The sequence below is a fragment of the Pteropus alecto genome, unplaced genomic scaffold, assembly GCF_000325575.1.
Source record: "Pteropus alecto unplaced genomic scaffold, ASM32557v1 scaffold45, whole genome shotgun sequence".
Classification (NCBI taxonomy): Eukaryota; Metazoa; Chordata; class Mammalia; order Chiroptera; family Pteropodidae; genus Pteropus; species Pteropus alecto.
The window spans coordinates 21,061,055-21,079,982 of NW_006442491.1; the positions used below are offsets into that span (position 1 = coordinate 21,061,055).

At 48.0% G+C, this 18,928-nt stretch overlaps 2 protein-coding genes across 7 annotated transcripts in view; one reads left to right on the forward strand and one right to left on the reverse strand.

The window, feature by feature from the left end:
• The window catches only part of TP53INP2 (tumor protein p53 inducible nuclear protein 2), a 29,179-nt gene extending 13,551 nt beyond the window's left edge, over positions 1 to 15,628 (forward strand). For 2 of the 5 annotated variants that reach the window (XM_025039811.1, XM_025039810.1), the window contains exons 2-5: positions 6,159 to 6,905; positions 10,716 to 10,890; positions 11,325 to 11,613; positions 12,238 to 15,628. In XM_025039811.1, the coding sequence (XP_024895579.1) occupies positions 10,767 to 10,890; positions 11,325 to 11,613; positions 12,238 to 12,490 (666 nt within the window). In that variant the 5' untranslated portion in view covers positions 6,159 to 6,905; positions 10,716 to 10,766 and the 3' untranslated portion in view covers positions 12,491 to 15,628. Of the gene's footprint in view, positions 1 to 5,819; positions 6,906 to 6,950; positions 7,308 to 10,715; positions 10,891 to 11,324; positions 11,614 to 12,237 lie in introns of those variants that run through there. The other 3 variants (XM_006921740.3, XM_006921739.3, XM_015597268.2) reach the window with 3 other exon arrangements.
• A 1,000-nt stretch (positions 15,629 to 16,628) lies between these two features.
• The window catches only part of NCOA6 (nuclear receptor coactivator 6), an 85,696-nt gene continuing 83,396 nt past the window's right edge, over positions 16,629 to 18,928 (reverse strand). For both annotated transcript variants that reach the window (XM_025039807.1, XM_025039808.1), the window contains one exon: positions 16,629 to 17,210. In XM_025039807.1, the coding sequence (XP_024895575.1) occupies positions 17,167 to 17,210 (44 nt within the window). In that variant the 3' untranslated portion in view covers positions 16,629 to 17,166. The remainder of the gene's footprint in view (positions 17,211 to 18,928) is intronic.

An 18,928-nucleotide genomic window follows, 5' to 3' on the forward strand; every position in this document is an offset into this window, starting at 1 on the left:
GAGAATGGATCAGAATCTTTGAAAGATACCACTGAGCCCAAATATGTCCATAACCCAAATAAATCCCAGGGCCCCACATGGCTCAGGCTTAACACCTTCAGTGTCACATTCAAGAACTGCAGTAGAAGGGCAAATTGTTGACAACGAACTAAATGTTCAGCTACAGGAGACTGATTCAGTAATTTCAATCCATGCTTACTATGATATAATGAAATACTATGTAGTTGTAACAAAGAATAAGGCAGCTCTGTATGTAATGTTAGGGACAGCTCTCTCAGTTGTATTAAGTAAAAAAAAAAGTCTCAGAACAATGTGCATAGTACACTAGCATATGTGTTCTAAACAGAGATCATATATACACATACATACGTGCATATGCAGAGAATATTTCTGGCAATCCACCCAAGAAGAATAACAGCAGTCGCCCTGCTGTCTCTCAATGTCCCTCACTCACCAATCTTGTCATTTTCCATCAAAAACTTTCCCTCTATGCCTTTTTCCACAAGCTTTGCTTTTTTCTTTCCTTGCCTCTTTCCTCTCACTTCTCCATCCTGTCTGTCACCTTGTTACCCCAGCTTTGTATCTCGAAAACCTAGAAAGCAGTAAGATGAGACAAAATTCTCCTTAGAAAGTCATGGGCAGGAGAAAAAAATGTGAGTAGGCAAAGGAATTTCCCATTATGCTCCCATTGTACAGACGGAGAAACAGAGGCCCATAGAGGGACAGAGAGTCACCCAAAATCATACAGCATGTCACAAGCAGAGCTAAGACAAGGATGTAGGGCTCCTGATTTCAGATCATATTCCAGGCCATTCAACCCATTTGCCCCAAGGCCTAGCCCTTCTTCAAAGCCTAGCTCAGATGGTCTCTCTTCCAGGAAGCTTTTCTTGAATCCCATTTTTAAAAATTTCCCCAGCACCTTGGCTTACCCATTGTCCTAGCCCTTATCTCTCTGTATTATAATGTCTCTGATTATGTTTCTGTTTACACTAAAAATGAGATTCTCAAGTACGGAAAAGGCATCTGTCTACCAGAAAGTAACTAGGCATTCCTAAGTATGCGGCAGACAATGTGTTCTGGGGGCTCTGAGGAGGGAGAGGTTACTTCCATCCAGAAAGATCTTAGCTTCCTGGAGGAAGTGTCATTTGGCTAATAGATACCCTGGAGTTGCACCCTACATATTCAAATTATTCAATTTCAACTATGGTAAAAACAAAAAAAGATAGAAAAAATGATTTTTCTCAATTATAACACTATTATGAGTTTCATGAAAATATTTACACCAAGACAAAATGTTCTAGAGTAAGATTAGTAACTCAAGCTGCCTCTTAATTTTCATGCAAAAAAGTTTTTCAGCATATGAGTTGCAATTTCCTATTGTTGTGTAACAAACCTCCACAAACTTAGGGGCTCAAGACAACATCTCTTTAATAAGGATGATCGCTTCCTAAGTTATTGAATGTCTAATTACTATGCTGTATACCTGAAACCAATATAATACTGTATGTCAACTGTAATTTTTAAAATTTAAATAAGTAAATAAGTAAGTAAGTAAATGGTGGTACACTAAGAAAAAGACAACACCCGTTTATTAGTTCACAGTTCTATAAGAAGTACAGGTGAAGCTCATCTGAGTTCTCTGATCAAGACTGAAATCAAAGTGTTGGCCAGCTGTGTACTCATTTAGAGACTCGACTAGGGAAAGTTTGACTTCCAGGCTCCCTCAGGTTTTTGGCAGAATTCTTGTGACCATGTTACTGAGATCCCCATTTCCTTGCTATCTGTTAGCTGGGAACCACTTTTGGCTTCTACAGGCCCCTTTCGGGTCCTTGCCATGTGGCCATCTTCATAACAGGGCAGTTTGCCCCTTCAAGGCCAACATGGAAGTATCAGTTGCTTAAAATAATTTTAAGTTAGGTGAAAATACTACATTTTTCATACATAGGCTTTATAATTTTTATGCTATTTATTATTGTACACACACGCATGTACAATATTTCTATACACAGTTGGTTATACAGAAACATGCACTGACACTTATTAGCTCAGTGACCTTGAGCCCTCAGCAGTCTGAGCTCCCCAACTTCCTCATCTGTAAAATGGGGATAACAAGAGTGTCTATCTTAGAAAATTACAAGCACATAGTAAATGCTCAATAAATATAAGTTGCTGATTAATCCTGAAGAATAGAGAGGGTCTAGACATAGGGAGATGAGGTGGGTGAAGGGGCAGGGTTCCTGAGGAGGAGGAACTAGAAGTCCTAGAAGCAGGAAAGCTGGTGGTGGTTTGGAGTGTGATCATTTGTACAGTGTGTGTGTGTGTGTGTGTGTGTGTGTGTGTGTGTGTGTGTGTGTGTATTGACAGGCTAAACAAGAGTGGGTGAGGGCAGCTTCACTCATCCCTCCTTGTCAGTACTTATTGAATGCTCACTGTTTACCAGATGGCATGAGAGGATTCCTGGCCAGCAGTGCGAATTGCAGTCTGGAGGTGTCAGGGAGGCAAAGAATATCTGTAAGCAGAAAAGGGCAGTGGTCTGAGCTTCAATGAGTCCACTTTCTCCTAGAAGTGTGGCTGGGTCAGCAGGACGAAAGCTATTGTTCATTCTCATCTTCCCAGCCTCAAAGCTGGAGGGGTGCAAAAATTTCCCTTCAAAAGTTCTAAATGTGAGAATTCATGCAGAGCACTCACATCAGAGGAGCTCACTCAGGTACTTGTTCATACTCACAAACATTTCCACGGAACCCCAAAGTCACCACCCCATCCTCACATCATGGGCAGTTGGACTAAAACTAAGCCAGACATTTGACTTCTTGCCACCTGCCACCTTTTGTTGGAATGAATCATGTCCGGACATTACCTCATCATCATCAAGAGCATTAAGCACAGTTCATACAAACAAACCTGGAGCCAGCCATTTTGCAGATGGGAAAACTGAGGCTCAGACAAAAGAAGTGATTTGCCCAGGGCCAGGCAGTGAACCCAGGTTAGATAGAACCAGAATTGAAACCTGGACTTACTGACAATCAGACCAGGGTGTACACACACACACACACACACACACACACACACACACACACACATGCACACACCAGTTACCCTCAATTCAGACATCTCTGGATTGAAAAACAGAGCTTGTGATTAGATGTTCAGAGGATATGGCCCCTTGTTAAAGTATAGGCTTATCTGTTGGGGGAATTTGGGGATTTTGGTTGCCTTACCAATTAAATTTCTTCCCCTCTCTGTCTGTTTCTTCATCAGTAAAATGGGAAGAATAATATTACCTATATTTGGAGATTGTTGTGAAGGTTAAATGAGTTATCAACACAGATAAAGACTGAGAATTGTACCTGGCACATAGAAATCCTAATAGCATCATCATTAATATTACATGTTTAACTCTGTAGACCTAGTGCAGGGAGGAAAAGGACTCTGTTTCTAGAGTGATCCGGCCTTGCTGGTTTTAGCTCAGATTCCAAGCTATCCACTGGGCTTCATCTCAGCTTTGCCCTCTATCTTAGAGGGGGAAGTAGGCAGGGGAGAGTGGTGAGCCAGTTCTCTAGGGGCTCATATCTTTGAGTATACACAACGTCCAGTGAGAGACATGCCCTGGCTGACACATTTCTGTTCTTCGAAGTGGGGGGCCCCAGGCCATCAGGGAGCCTCCAGGGTTTGGTAAGGGCAAGCCCAAGGCCCAGGCAGGAAAAGAAGGGTGGCCTCTTGACCTCCAATCCAGGGGCCAATGAAATTGGGAAAGCGCTTACATCTGGGTAGGGATTGAATGGGCATATGTTAACCCTGTGGGTGTGAGCTCATGCGCATATGTGTATGCTTGTACATGAATGCCTTCATGTGTATGCTTATGTGCCCGTGTCTATACATGTATGTACACAGGAGTGGCACCCTATGCCTGTTGGGAAAAGAGACTTCAAGATTACCCTGAGTGTGGTGCTCGTTGCCTTTTTTTACAACCCCCAGGCCCAGGCCAGAATACTAAGCCCACTTGCCAGGGCCAGTGTCAGTAGATGGCTCTGCTGCTCTATAATTCTAAGTGGTACCTTGACCTCTCTGTGCTTCAGTTTCTCCACCTATAAAATGAGGTGTTTAGATGAATTAAGGTCTGAAGTCTCCTCCAGCTCTGATAATAAATCTCTGCAGTAGGGATGGATGGGTCCCAGGAGTTTCAGTAGGCTCTAGCCCCCTACTTCCATGGGTACCCCTGACTCTACAGAGAATTGGAAGACTGGGATCTGCCCTAGTAGCCTGTACATGGGATTCAGCTAAGGCCAGGAACAGAATCCAGGTCACTTAGGATATCAGAGTATATGCCAGGATCCCTCTTCCCTGGGCTTAGAGAACCAGAACCCTGTGCCCAGCAGAATGTTTCCCGTACTAGGGTCGAGGGTCCAAGTATAGACTCCTGTACCAGCCACTCTTCTTGAGTTGTAAATGCTGAGCCTTTGATTAGCGTCTACTCTGCCAGGCCCAGTACAGGCCAGGTAGGGGGAGTACATGGACAGAGATTCTGCCCTTGGGATACCAACCATCCACTTGGGAAGACACATACACATAAACACACACACAATTAGTTATTACTGTTTAGTGAACAAATAAATGTTCATCAAGGTAGCTCTGGATACCTGAGTGGGGACAGGGAAGGCTACCTAGAGAAAGAAGGGGTGAATAGACTCTTGAAGACAGGAAAGATCTGAATTCAGAAAGGCCTGAAGAGGGCATCCAGGCAGGGGGAAGAGCTTGAGCAAAAGTGTGGTTGTGGGACAGTGTCGAAGAGACAATGAGGAGTTTGACCTTAGCACAAGGGGTATGTAAAAGAAGGATGGAGGGGTGGGGCAGAGGTGAAGCTGGAGAGAACTGGGGCTGGATCATGGAAAGCTACACATGTTGTGTTAAGTAGTGTGGTGCTTTGGGAGCCACAGAGGTTCTAGAACAGGCAAGTAGTGTGACATGAGAGGCATGTTATGGATTATTTAGTTTAAGCCAGCATGGAGGTCAAGAGAGGGTATGAGGTTAACAGGAAGTACATGGGATGGGCAGAAGCTCAGGGTTGCACGGAATGAGTACACTTTGGGAACAATACTCCAGGGGCCAAAGCACTGCTCTCTCCTCCCTCCAGAAACCTCTGAGTATTATTTCCTGGCTCCTTCTGCTAGTTGCTAGGGCTGAAGAGTCCCTCTGGGGTTTCTGACTAAGCTGGGAGAGGATTTTCTCATCAGAGCACGAAGCTCTGGACTAGCTCACCCCTTGCCTCCTGTTGGGCCAGATGGACATCTTTCAGACCCACCCCCACCAGTCCTGTTTTACTGAGAGGACCCAGAACCTCTGGCCCTATAGATTCTGAGGATGTGTATTTGTGGTCTCTCCCCAGACATTTCCCAGACCGTTGGGAGAGCAAGGGGCCTAGAGCATGAGAGTGGCAGAATTCTGAGGGTCGAGTTTGAAAGACTTTCTAGAGGGAAGCTTGGACATGCTAAGCTTGACAGATAAGGAAACTGAGGCCCAGCAAGGTAACATGACTTGCCTGAGGGCACATAGCAAGTTTGGGGCGGTTAGGACTGGGTCCACATCTCTCAGTGGAGGCTGAAGCACTCTGGGGTTTAGACAGTCTAGTTAGTGCATGTAAAGCATGGAAAGGGGTGGGGACAGGAACTATGGGCTCAAATCCTGGCTCTGCTATTTACATTAGCTCTGTGATCTTGGGAAATCACTTGGGCTGAGTTTATTTCCTCAACTGGAAAATGGGGATAATATCCACCTTTTGGGGTTGTGGTGAATATCAAAACACATATAAAGTGCTATAGCACAGTGCCTGGCACGCAGTAAGTGTTCAATGAATGTCAGTTAATGGTCTGGCAGTGGCAATAGTAGGTACTCAATATTTGTTAAATGCATTACTGAATATGAATTCACATACTAACAGTGAGATCTGTGAGCCTCAGTATCCTCGTGTGTAAATCGGGACTAATAATCTGTCTTGTAACTTTTCTGTTCAGCCCCAATAGCAATGTGGATTAAATAAAGTGTGTAAACTTCCAGTACAGAAAAGTCTCTAGGTCAATGTTTATCCAACCCAGAGCAATTCCTCTCCAACTCCTACTCTGTAAAATTGCCCTTCAGTCTAACCAACTCTTCTCCATTCCCAGGTATTGCCCTGGAACCAAGGAAGGGAGAAGTCACCACCTTTCAAAGTGGAGTGGGGAAACAGAGAATGTGTACGGGTGAGGTGAGACAGAAAAGGGAGGAACAGCAGAGAAAAGAGTGGGGAGGGAGGATGGAGGTGCATGGGCGTGGTGTGTCGTTGAGACAGGGGTACAGATTGGGGCACTTGGATGTAGTATGCAAGTGAAAGGGTCTGGGGTCCAGTGGCAGGGGGTGAGGGAGCCGGGATATATGAGGGAGTGCCGGAAGACGGGGATTCCGTAGGAAGGAGTGGGATCCTTTTCACTGAGAGGTCTGTGAGTCACCATGGGGCAGGGGATCCAAGCTCCCAGCAGTTGCTTCTCCCGACGGCGCCCTGCGGCTCGGAGTCGGGCTCCCAGGCAGGAACCACTAGCTTTCGATCCATGTAGAAGGCGGGGAGGGGGGATCCGCTGCCTGGGATTGGACACCGCTCCGCCTGCCAGTGACGCGAGACGGGCGGGCCTCTTTGTGATGTCACAATCAGCTGTTTGAACGTTCCAATTTGTGCTGAGAGCCCAGCAGCTGCGGCTGCACAGACTCAAAGCCCCGCGGGCGAGCGCAGCAGCCAGGAGCGTCCCACGCTTAGCCCCACCGCCTCCCTGCTCTGCCCCGCGATGCGGCCTTGCCTGTAATCAGCCGCAGACCCCCGGCCGCTACGCCGCACAACTACCTCAGCGCCATCCCGCCCGCCACACCGCCCCGGCTCCCAGGTGAGTCCAGACGAGCTTTGGCCAGGGGGCTTCCCGCACCTCAGGACACGCCCCGCGTCCCCCACTCCCGGGTCTTTGTCTCCGCCGGCGGCAGCTGGAGTTGCATTGCCGTTTCCGGATTGGCTGCCGCACGCCCGGTAGACCATGACGTCTCTCTATTTGCATTTGACATTGAGACGTCACCAAGGCCGGCACCGCCCTCCAACCCCCACCTCGAGCTCGGGTCGCTTGTCCTCTCGTGACCCAGTGGGTGCTGGGTCGGGGCTGGGCCCACGGGTGACGGACGCTGAAAGGCAGCGGGCACCAGAGGGGCCTTGGCAGTTTCCCTGGGTTAATCCAGGGGCTGAGGTCAGGCCTGTGATTCCCTGCTTTCTCCTTTGCGACTCGAGAGGGGTTCGGAAGGTACCTTTGGGTCTAGGTTGAGGGGAGGTCGTCAGGGGTTGAGGGGAGGCCTGGAGCTCCAGCTCTGGGTTGTTGGGGCAGCGCCAGATGGTGGCGGGATTCCCTCCCTCCGGCTCCAGACTCTGCACCCCCTAACATAATAACATCCTCCTAATCTCTGACATGTGTGCAGCGCCTTAGCTGACGTCATTTCCAGCCCCCAATTTAGGGGTCTTAGACCCTATTTCATGGAAGGAGAAACTGAGGCTCAGAGAGGGGACGTGGCTTACTCTTGGCCATGCAGCCAATTAGAGTTATGCTTACCGAGTGAGTGACATATGCATTAGCTAGCCATGGGCACATACCTAGTAGGAACTCGATAAAGTAACAAGTTACACATCTGCACATCTTCCTACCATTGAGGACTTTACCTTGGGTTCAGCACCATCCAAATTTGATAGGGCTCCTAGGTTCCTCACTCCTGGATCTTTTTACAGGAGGTCTTTGGAGATTGGGTCCCCTCTTGTGGCCCTGACCCTCTTGTACCTTGGAGTCTCAGAGCCCATTAAAATTGCTTCCTCCCAGCTGTTTTTAACACAGAAAAATGAGTCATTGGTTGCATCAGAGTGTCTTCAGGGCTGATGGTGGGGTGGCAAGATGTGAGAGTTCCTTTATTTGGCCCTTGATCACCTCCCCAACCTTTAGAGTTGTCACCTAGAAGGATATGACCTGTCATAGTGCTGGCGATTACAAGGTTTGTGCTGCCTCTCTGTTCACTGAAAGGGGCAGGGGAAGGGGTAGAAGAGAGCTTCTGACTTTCTAAGTGCATGGTCCTAGAGGCTTGATGGGCTTTACTCAAGGATGAGCTGGGGTAGATGTGGCTTGGGGTTCAAGTGCTATTCAGAGCACAGCTGCCATAGTTATTAAAAGGAATGGTTCTCCCTGGAGCAGCGCTGGGAATGTGAGAACCAGGAAGCTGGCAGGGCTGAGAAAGAAAATCCGGGAGACTCCCCGTTGGTCATGCGAGGGCGGGCACTGGCTGGCTGGTGCTGTTATTACTCTTGGCTCTGTCACTGACTTGCTGTGTGACCTCGGGCAGGCAGCTCTCTTCCTAACCCCAGCCTCCCTTACCTCAATCTGTCTGTAATTTGAGGAGGCCCAGAGCAGGCTCTAGTATACAGTGGGTGCTCTGGTAAATGCACAATGAATCTTCGTTTCAGGAACCCCAGACCCTTTGTATTTGAGCAGAGGGGCTCTAAGGGGGCAGTGACTCAATCAAGGTCTGACTCCTGTCTGATTTCCTTATCTCTCCTGCACCATTATATTTTGGGGGACTGTTTGCTGAGGATTTTCCAATTGTGTACTCTGGACTGGATGCTCAGAGTCCTGGGGCCAGGCTTTCCCCTGCCACCTAGCTGTGTGTCTTTGGATAGACATATGTCCTCTGATTTTCAGGTTGTAAAATGAACTGGGTGAATATGCTGGTCCCTGAAACAGTCCTTAACTTTTTCATCTTTTCAACAAAGTAGTAGGTCCATGGAAGGAGTGTGTTCCTCATCAAGGCCCCAATCTTCCCTTCCTTCAGGAGGGGCCAAACTTTCTGGATTTTTGGTGATTGAGTCACTAACTCCTCCCTGTGGCTACAGATGGGTTGAGATATGTGGTTTGTGATGGGCAGGCACTAATTGGGGTGGCCCAATCTTTTATAATCCCTGTAGATCTCCCACCAAGGAGGCCAGCACCTAGGGAGCTCTTCCTTCTGGAGCCCACTGTAGGTCTGCAAATATGGAAATGCTCTCAGGGCATGGAGGTTAGGGGATTCTGGTCAAGTGTGAAAACATTCCCAGAGGACGAAGAGGTAGCCACAAGCACAGAACTACCCCAGGTGGGTTAGCAGTGAGAGTAGAATGCCACTAGGGAATGGAAAGGTGGACATGACCCTAAGGAGATCGTAGGAAGTGTGGAAACATCCCTAGAGGAAGGCGACAAGCAGCTCAGTAACAAAACTGTTGACTATCTTTGGGACAGATGTGGAGGGTCAAGCTTTAGGGATATCCAGGGGGCCCTTAGCCCAGGTATAGTCCTGAGGAGGTAGACTGAGGTGGGGTAAGGGGCAGATCTATAGCCACCTATTTCATGTTTGCATTCCTGGAGCAACAGGTCTCCTTCCTCATCTTCACCTAGGGAAGGGCTGATTGAGGCCTTGAGTCCTGGTCCAACACTCAGTGCTCATACTTAAGGGTTCCCTGGGTCTGATAACTCCCTCCCTCCATCATCACCTCCCACTGACCTGTTGTCTCCCTGGAGCCAGGCAATCTGATCTTCCTCCTAGCCAGGGATGCTGCCCTTGAGCAGGAGCTTGGGAATAGGGGGTAAGAAGGGGGAGGGACGGTGGGAATAGGATCTTCTAACTCATCTGACAGACATAACTGATGCCTGTGCAATTACATGGTGAACTGGTAACAGTTCTGTGGGATTTTTGCTAGCCTGAACTTTTCAAGCCACACAGGCTTGAGTAGTGGTCTTAATCTCTGGGCTCAGGAGTGCTATTTGAGAAATCATGATGAAAACCAAGGTCCTTTTTCCCAGAAAGATACATATGGACCATTGCCCCTGGCCACCAAGTTAAAAATGCCTAATCCAGACAGACACTCATCAAAGGCAGTGGAATATAGTGATTATGGGTGCTACCTCTGAGTGCATGGATTCAAATCCTACCTCTGTGTTTTACAAGCTGTGAAACTTTGGTCAAGTTATCTTACCTCTCTGAGCCTCAGTTTCTTTAACTTGAAAAGAGGGATAATAATTATACCCACTTCCTAGATCTGTTGTAGTACAAGAGGTAATAGAAATAAAGTGCTTAGTATAGTACCTAGCACATGAAATGTTAGCAATATCATGATGATAAATAATCACAACATTGGGCAATGTCTTCTTTGCTTAGAGAATGCCTATTTACCCTTCAGGGACCAGCTTAGATGTCCAATACTCTGGAGACCTGGAGACGTTCCCCCACAAAGCCTGATTATCTATATCACTCCTTCCATGTCCCTAGAGCATGTAATAATAACTAATTGATTAGTTTATTGAATGCTTACTCTGTGCTCAGGTACTATTCTAAGCTCTTTATGTTTAGCTCATTTTTTATTAGAACCCAGAGGAAGATACTATTATAGCTCATTTAATTCTTGTAAGGGCCTAGAGGGTACTATTATCATTGATTTTTGACAGATGAGAAAACAGAAGTTAAATAGCTTCCTAAGTTCACACGGAAAATAGAAAAGCCTGAAAGCAGGCTGACCTACCAGAAAGCACAGACACCGCAAAGCTTCCCCACACATCACTGTGGTACTCTTATCTGGTCTGGGGGCTGGGGGTGGGAGTAGACTCCAGTCAGTGGTGGCTCTGACTCCTCTCTATACTTTTCAGGTTTTCGCATTGCTATAGGGCGCCCCCTCGAGGCCGTTTCACTCCCCCACCATGTTCCAGCGCCTTACCAGCCTCTTCTTCAGCACTCCCCCACCCCCTGAGGACCCCGACTGCCCACGAGCCTTCGTCTCTGAAGAGGATGAAGTGGACGGCTGGCTCATCATTGACTTGCCGGGTGAGGCCAAAATCGGGGGTCAAGTCTCTGACTGACTCCTGGGTCTGAGAAGGTCAGGTGGCCTAGCAGCGGAGGGGAAGGGAGCTGTTAGGGGATTGGGGAGTTTCCCCAGGCCTATGGGGCATACTGCTGCTGAGGTAGTGACACAGGAGGTGGGGGTAACAGGGCTCCATCCCATGCAAGCCTGGGCTGCCGCCTGGCGGCGCAGTGCTGGGGTCCACACCTCACGTGCCTTAGGGCAGCAAGTGGAGACTCTTGGCTGGTGGGAGACCCATGGACGAGGCAGGCGGGGCTGCGGGTCTGACTAACGATGCCCTTTCTCTCCCCGCCCCCTGTCTCTGGTGTGTGTGTGTGTGTATGTGTGTGCGTGTGTGTGTATGACCCTCCTCGCTGCGCCCCATCTCCCGCATGGCTCCCTCTCCCGCGACCCGTAGACAGCTACGCGGCTCCACCCAGCCCCGGGGCCTCCCCTGCCCCTGCCGGTCGCCCTCCTCCTGCGCCCTCCTTGATGGACGAGAGCTGGTTTGTTACCCCTCCCGCCTGTTTTACTGCAGAGGGGCCCGGACTCGGGCCTGCCCGCCTCCAGAGCAGCCCCCTGGAGGACCTCCTCATCGAGCACCCCAGCATGTCTGTTTACGTCACCGGCAGCACCATAGTGCTAGAGCCTGGGCCCCCTTCCCCGAACCCCGACGCTGATCTGCCTGACAGCGACCTTAGCGATGGGTGAGCAGGCCAGGGTGGAGCATGAAGCTCTAGCGAGGCTTATCTTGGAGGCAAGGGTCCCGGCCTGGAGGCTGGAGATATAGCCCAGGTGCCCGCGGGGCACTGAGGCCGGGGCGGGAGCAGGGGGGCTTCAGAGGCGTGTCTCCGAGGCAAAGGGCCGTGCCTATGCGTCCCTCGCAAGGCTAGGCGCCGGCCTGAGGGTAAGTGGGCGGGACTTTGAGGTAGGGAGAGGCGTGGCTTCATGATCGGGGCGGGGCTTTTGGAGGCGTGGCTCAGAGGCTTGCGGAGGGGTTTAGAGGTTGGAGAGGCAAGGCCGGAACTCCGAGGGGTGGGGCTTCTAGAGGTTTGTATTGGAGGCAAGGGCCGAATAAGAGGTTGAAGCCGAGCCTTCCTGGGGTCTAGTTTACATGTTACAGGGGCTAGAACCGAGGAGGTATCTCCAGGTCTGCTTGGAGGAAAGGCTGGTACCCTCAAGAAGGGCATTAGACGCCCGCCCTCCTGTGAGTAGAGACAGCACAGCGCTAGGGCAGAGATGTCAGGACAGGGTGGGAGGTGCCAGCGCTCCCCTTCGTGGCATCCGCCAGACTCCTCAGGTTCCGACTGATCCCTGCTTCGTCCCCGCAGGGAGCTGGCGCCCGTCCACCACGAGCCTCGGGCCCTGCACCACGCCGCCGCCCCTCTGCCGGCGCGGGCTGCACTGCTGGAGAAGGCTGGCCAGGTGCGGAGGCTGCAGCGGTCCCGGCAGCGGTCAGAGCGCCACGCGCTGAGCGCCAAGGTGATGCAACGGCAGAACCGCGCCCGCGAGAACCGTCAGCGCCGACCCAAGCACCAGGGCAGCTTCATCTATCAGCCGTGCCAGCGCCAGTTCAACTACTGACCGTCAGCTGGCCAAACCACAAACCCCTTTCCAACCCCCGACCCCTGTCGGGCCCTCTCTGCCGCAGCCAGTGTGTTGCTTGAGAGGCACCCGCAGCCTGCCTGGGGCTGGACACCACAGCCTCCCTCTAGTGTGTGAGGTGGGGTGATAGCTCCCTCGATTTCTCTCCCTTTGATTCTTTAATCCGCCTCTGAACCCCCTCCCTCTCTTCACCCTCCTTCTGGCCCCAGGCCCAGCATCTAATCCTACATCTCCCCTACCCAACACTCCTTCCTTCTCTGGTCCCCATCCCCGTCTTTGCCCTGACATTCCCCTTCATCCTTGCCCTCCAGTCCTCTCTCTACCTGTGGCCCATTCCTGTTTCTGAGATCTCCTCCTTCAGTCCTGGATCTGACTCTTTACCTTCAACTCCCACTTTACAAGCCTCACCCTATTTCATGTTTGGCACTACACTTGCTCCTGCTCCCTTATTATTTATTTCCAGTAATTTCCTCCTAAATGGATGGGGTGAGGAGGAGGACTGAGACTAAAGGTTTATGCCTTTAGTTTCATCCTTCCCTCTCCCCTCAGGGATGGGCTCCTTGTAGTTGCTTAGGTCTGAAAAGGTAAAGTATGTGGAAGAGGACTGTGCGATGTGAGAGAGAGGGAGAAGATGGAGGGAATCAAGGAAAAAAGGCCTACTGGAAATACGGACAGAACAGACAGGTTGAGAAGCTGTAGGGAGCAGGGCACTGTGGGAGCTGGAACTGAGCTTGCTCAGAGAGGCCAAGCCCTGCTCTCAAACTGAAGCCTGGAGTCTGCCCCCACTTCTCTTTCCTATAAGCCTCCCCCCACAAATCTCTTCCTGAAATCCGCCCCTTTGCAGTCCGCTGAGTCTGAAGGGCTTAGTACTTTGCCACCCTACCCCCAACATGTCACCCCAGGAGTAGAGGCTGGGCAAAGCCCTGCCATCCTGGCCATCTGTTCACATGTCCAAGGTGCTAGAACTAGCTTAGGAGAGATGCAGGCCAGAGGGCTTCTAGGCAGGGAAAGTGCATACCCCAGAGTAAGCATGCAGAGGAATGATGCTGGGGAGGACAAGCTTTGGGATGAAGCTATCCCAAGACTGACAGCTCAGGCTTCATCTTGCCTCTGGCTTTGTATTTCACACCCTGCCCAGGATGGCTAATAAGTATTCCTGGGTATAAGGCCAGGAGCTTCACTGTTCCAATCCCCAAATAGTCCTTATTTAGGTTCAAGGTCTTCAAGGGGACTCTCCTTTTCTCCCCCAGTGCCCTCTTCCTTTCTAGGCTGCTGGGGAGAAACAGGTGCCCTATGGTTCCCCTCCCCTTCTCCTCCAGGAAGTACCTGGAGGAGGGAACCTGAATCCCTGTGTAAGACAGAGGGGAGGGACAAGGGCAACCAGCTTTCCCATTCTCATGGTGGGAATGAATTTTGGGCTCAGACACCAGCAACAGCCTCATGGGATGCCCCGAGTTGCTTCCCTTTTCTTCTGACTGCCCTTTTCTAGTGCGTGCTCTTTCTTCCTTGAAACTTTTAAGATTTCCTGTTACATACTAACATAGGTCTTCCCCTTTATCCCAATTCCAGGTTTCCAGGCCTCACAGCCAAGCTGAGGCTTGGAGAAAACACTGCAATCCCATGAAGGCAAAGGCAGCTGCCCTTCCTGATTTGTAGCCCCAAGCCTCATGTGGGATGTGTGGGTAAGGGAGGGGGTAGCCCCATGGATGCTGGGATGGGGACAGAGGAAGCCCCACTGGGGTCTCCTCTCCAAGAGAGTAAGTCAAATCTACACTAAAAACAGATCAAAGTCCCCACGCCAGTCCACTAGGGCCCCGATAATTGACAGCTTTGCTCTTCTCCCCAAGGTTCTCCTTCAGTTATGACCTAGACATTTTTATTCTTCATGCTGCCCCTTGGGCACTTTACAGCCAGCTTAGGGTCTTCGGCACTTCCAAGAGCTGAAACTCCCTCCAACATTTTGCCTATTCCGCTGCCGGCTAGGGCCTAGGCTCAGTCCTGGGCAGTGCCCATGATCCTTCCAGTGGGGGAAGAGTACGTTACAGGGCATTTGGCACAAATTTCAAAAGGCCCCTCCCATATCCATATTTCTGGAGTTTTTGTAGTTCTAGAACCCTTCAATCTCATCGCCTGGCTGGTTGCAAGGCTCATAGTTTTTTTGTACTTTCCTATAGATTCTGTAGCATTTGAGTGTGGCAATATTTTAATTGTGTATAGATTTCTAAGAACCAACACTACTCAGTCTCCTGCTAGTCTGACTCCTGAAGCATCAGACTTCGTCATACTGTATTGACTGTGTATGTGCCTTTCACTTTTGAGCATGCTTCAGGATTTATTTTTAAACCACAGAACTTGAATACATGAGGGAACCAGAATTCACAAAGTCCTATGCAACCTTAGACAGGAGGGGGTAGAGAGTCTGTCTTGACTTATGTTTTCAGAGACCCTGGAGAAGTTTGTTTCAGTTTGTATTAATTAATGTCAATACTACCAGCACTTTGCCAAAACAGTATGTCAGAGGGACTTGTTTTTACAGGGAGTCCCAATTACATCAAAGGGCGACTTACAGTAATTCCCCAATACTTCTGAGTGCTCTCTTCAAGCTGGGTGTCACTTTCCAGCCTTTGCCAGTCTGGCCCCAGCAGGGTATCACGTGTGTGTGAATGTAGTTTGCTGCTGTTTTGGAGTATGCCTGGTCCCCACCCCTGCCTGGAATCCTGATCAATGTGCTCTGACCCATATTTTAGGTGCAATAAAGACCCCACCAGAGCTCTTGGATACCTCCTCAGATCCATGTGGCTTTATGTGAGGGGACCGAATGCAAACACACTATAACCCCTTACATCTTCCCACTTGCCCTGCCGCCTCGTTCCAAATGGAACCAAGTTGAGTGCAACCCTCTTGGGTGTTTTGTGTTGAGACTGGCTGAAATGAGGAGACTGGTTGACCATGTTGTGACATGTCGACAGACTCAAAGACACAACCACCTCAATCGGTCATGTGGCATGCCTGTGTAATGTGTGTAACAGGATTCTGATTGTTAGATTGTAATGTTATTCCTCTATGGGAGAAAAAAAATTAATATAAAGAAAAACAAATAAAAATCTATTTAAAGCACATGATGCTTCCTGCATGAATAGAGCTAAAGTAGAAGCAGCACTGCAATCTCAAGCACATTATTGTCAGAGAGTATTATTATTAGGCTGGCTTTGGTTCTGGTTGTGTGTGTCATAAGGGAAGGAATAGGGTAGATAAGCTTGTTGAGAACAGCCAATGTGTAGTCTGACTCATAAATAACTACTTTTAGAGGATCCTTATAATGCAAGACATATAGTTAAGAGTTGAAACAGATGCGAATAAGAGCATGACAGAATCAATGACTCATCCACTAGGTCTCAGGCATTGGATTACAGCAAGGGCAAGGAGCTAGTGCAGGGGAAGGGATGGAGAAGCAGCTGGTTTGGAGACTACAAATTTTTAGGTAAGAACTAAGCCGGGAAAGGGAAAAACCCGGGCATATTAATAATAAGTCACCCCTAAACAATGCAGAGGAATAGGGCAGTCAAAGGGCAGAATGTAGTGGACATCTTTGAAGTATGTAATACAAAATCACTGTTTTTATTTGGGAACTGCCCCCATCTAACCACAGAACAGGACTGAAGGTGGAAAGCTAACCTAAACTGGGCTGGATTCTTGTTGCTGTTACAAAGAATCTTGCTGGTCTCATCTCTTGAATCGGAGTGGGTATAGACACAGTTGTTTTGGAGCAACCCGTCATGTGCACGGAGAAGCAGATGTATGAGGTGGAGAAAAAAGTGCCATTTTTTGATTGCTGATGACTTCCCATCCCAAGAAAATCCTAGGTAGCTTTTGATCCTAAGTTGATTCAAGTATTTGCAATCAAAAGAAATCTGACCAACATATATCAGTGTGCCTGGTACAGTGCCACAAAGGGCTAGTTTCTTCAAGCCAACAAGTTGAGTGAGCAAGAATATGCATTTTCCTCAACTTGCCAGGTGTACCTCAGGTGCAATGAGGACAAGATGAAATTGTAATTCACAAAGAAGGCTGTTCCTATTCATTTATGGTCCAAAGAAATAGCATGCTCACCCAATAATCCCTTACCAATAACAAACGTTTATGTTCTAGGACAATGACATTTATTTAACACATTCAGTATTTCACATTGTACAAATCCTTAGATTCTCTTTATTCACTGGTCCATTTCTACAACAAATACATCCAAAACACTATATAATAAAATTATTTACAACATTTCCAAATGAGAAGATTCCTCTTGCCCCCACTACTGCTATTCACACAGTACTTCCACAGCACAATACATCATTAGAAGACCTAAAAATGCTCACCCTGTACTCTAGGCTGCTTAGGAAATGTGAAAACTAATAACAATTGTATTAGCTCCTCTCAATACATGGCAACATTTGAGAAACCTTGAACTTCATCAACACCAAAAGGGTTCAACAACTGCTTTCCCCATTGCACTTTACGAAACAGGTTGCAAGGACTAGGAAAAGGGCCACATTATTAAAATGACTAGCTGTACAGAAATGGATTTTAAAAAGTCACAGCTCAAAATTGCTTTTTGTAAAATTCACACACATTTACAAGTATCGAGTCGCCGTCCAGCTTGTTTACTTGGATTTTCTTCGCTTGGATTGCACCGCACTGGTTATGTCTGTGGGAAGAAAGGAAGGACATGTTCAGCTGAGGCAACTCTTCATAGCAGTGCTTTTTAGGCAGTCCACACAACCAAGGCTGACCTACGTGGAGCCCTAGTGGCTCTGAATCAGTCCAAGAGCCTCAAAAGAGGCACTCAGTATGGAGGTCTCAGGCTTCCGTGGGAGGACGTTATGGTGCTGCGTGCTAGGGCTTGGCAATTGGGGAAATATGAGATAGGTGGTAAGAGATGAAGCACACGTACCCGGTTGGAAAAAGTGGCAGGGTGAAAAGAGGAGAGCTTCTTTAGCCGGGCAATTAACCCCACAATCTTTATCATCGGTTTCTATCAGCCAAAGAAATGATGGATAGACTGACAGTGCTTTTGATGAGAAATCAATGAGAAATGCTACAAAGCAAGTGAGTAAGTTGTGCCAGAGTCTAAAAAACCAGGCTCTGGATCCCTTTTGGAGCCAGGCCATTGTTTTGCAGTAAGAAGTCTTTTTGCCATTCTATAGTCAAAGTCTTTAGGTAATATGACCATGACCCTTGGTCCACAAGTATCTCCTGTGGCCTAGCCAGATATAACAGGCTGTGGATACATATAGGAATGAAGCAATTTAGAGCAAGCCACAGCTTGCTGTCTGAGCCTAGATATGCCTGAGGGCTTCATGGAAGAAGAGGTGGGAACTAAGTGGCTTATACACAGGGTAGCAGTGACAAAGGAGAATGAGTGTTTTAATTCCTTTAAATTCTCTTGTATTATCATAGTGTCTTAAATCAATCGACTCAATTTTATATCATATTTAAACCATGTTTCTAAAAAACTTTTCCACGCTAGTTTTTTAGAGCAGAGTAAAATGAAGTTTGAAGCTCTCCAAATGTAAACATTTAAAATCTCAGATTGATCCTAAAAATTCATCCTCATTCTTCATGCTGCTCCATAGTAGAGATTTTGGTTTTAACATGAAAACAATATTTTAAAATTGCTTCCTATCAAGGAGAAAAAAATGTTTTTTACCTAATACATTAATGTGTAAAATGAATCAGATTTATCCATTTTTGGAAACTAGGCTGAATTTTCTAATCCTACATGTTAGATTTAGTGTTCTAAGCAATTTTTCTTCTCTCTTCCGTATCATATTTTAAGGACCCAGATGCAAAAGGTAAGGGCAAAAAGAAAAAATTTTGCTGTTCTGTTAGCTACAGTAATTGCTAAGAAGTAAGGCTTCGATGACTTCCCAAGAGGTTACCTGTGCAATGTTTTGGGGCTTCTGTTGGAAATTTCAACATGTCACATATTGAAATTGAGTATTTTCTTGCAGGGAGGTCATGTTGCTTGTGCCATGGCGCAGAATCAGTCTCTCTGATTTCTCATTAGTCTTTTCCTAATCAGAGGACAGTTAATCTGACAAGATGTTGATAATGGTGTTCATTTTAATTCCATGTAAACAGACTAAGAATCTCACAACTCACAACTCCCCAGAATCAGCTCCTTATGTCCAACTCTCAAGCTTCATTTTCTTTGTAGCAAATTTCTGATGTGCAATAAAAATATACAGAGTTTTGTCTTAACTGAGTGTTCATCCTTAGAAAAATATCTGTTCATTAGGCCAAGTTTGGGAGCTTCTCCTCTGCTGTGATATGAACAATCAAGTGGTATGTCTGAGGAACACATATGTGGCTGAGAAAAAGTGAAGAGTGGGGAGATGTGGATAAGCAACCTCAGGCTCTCGG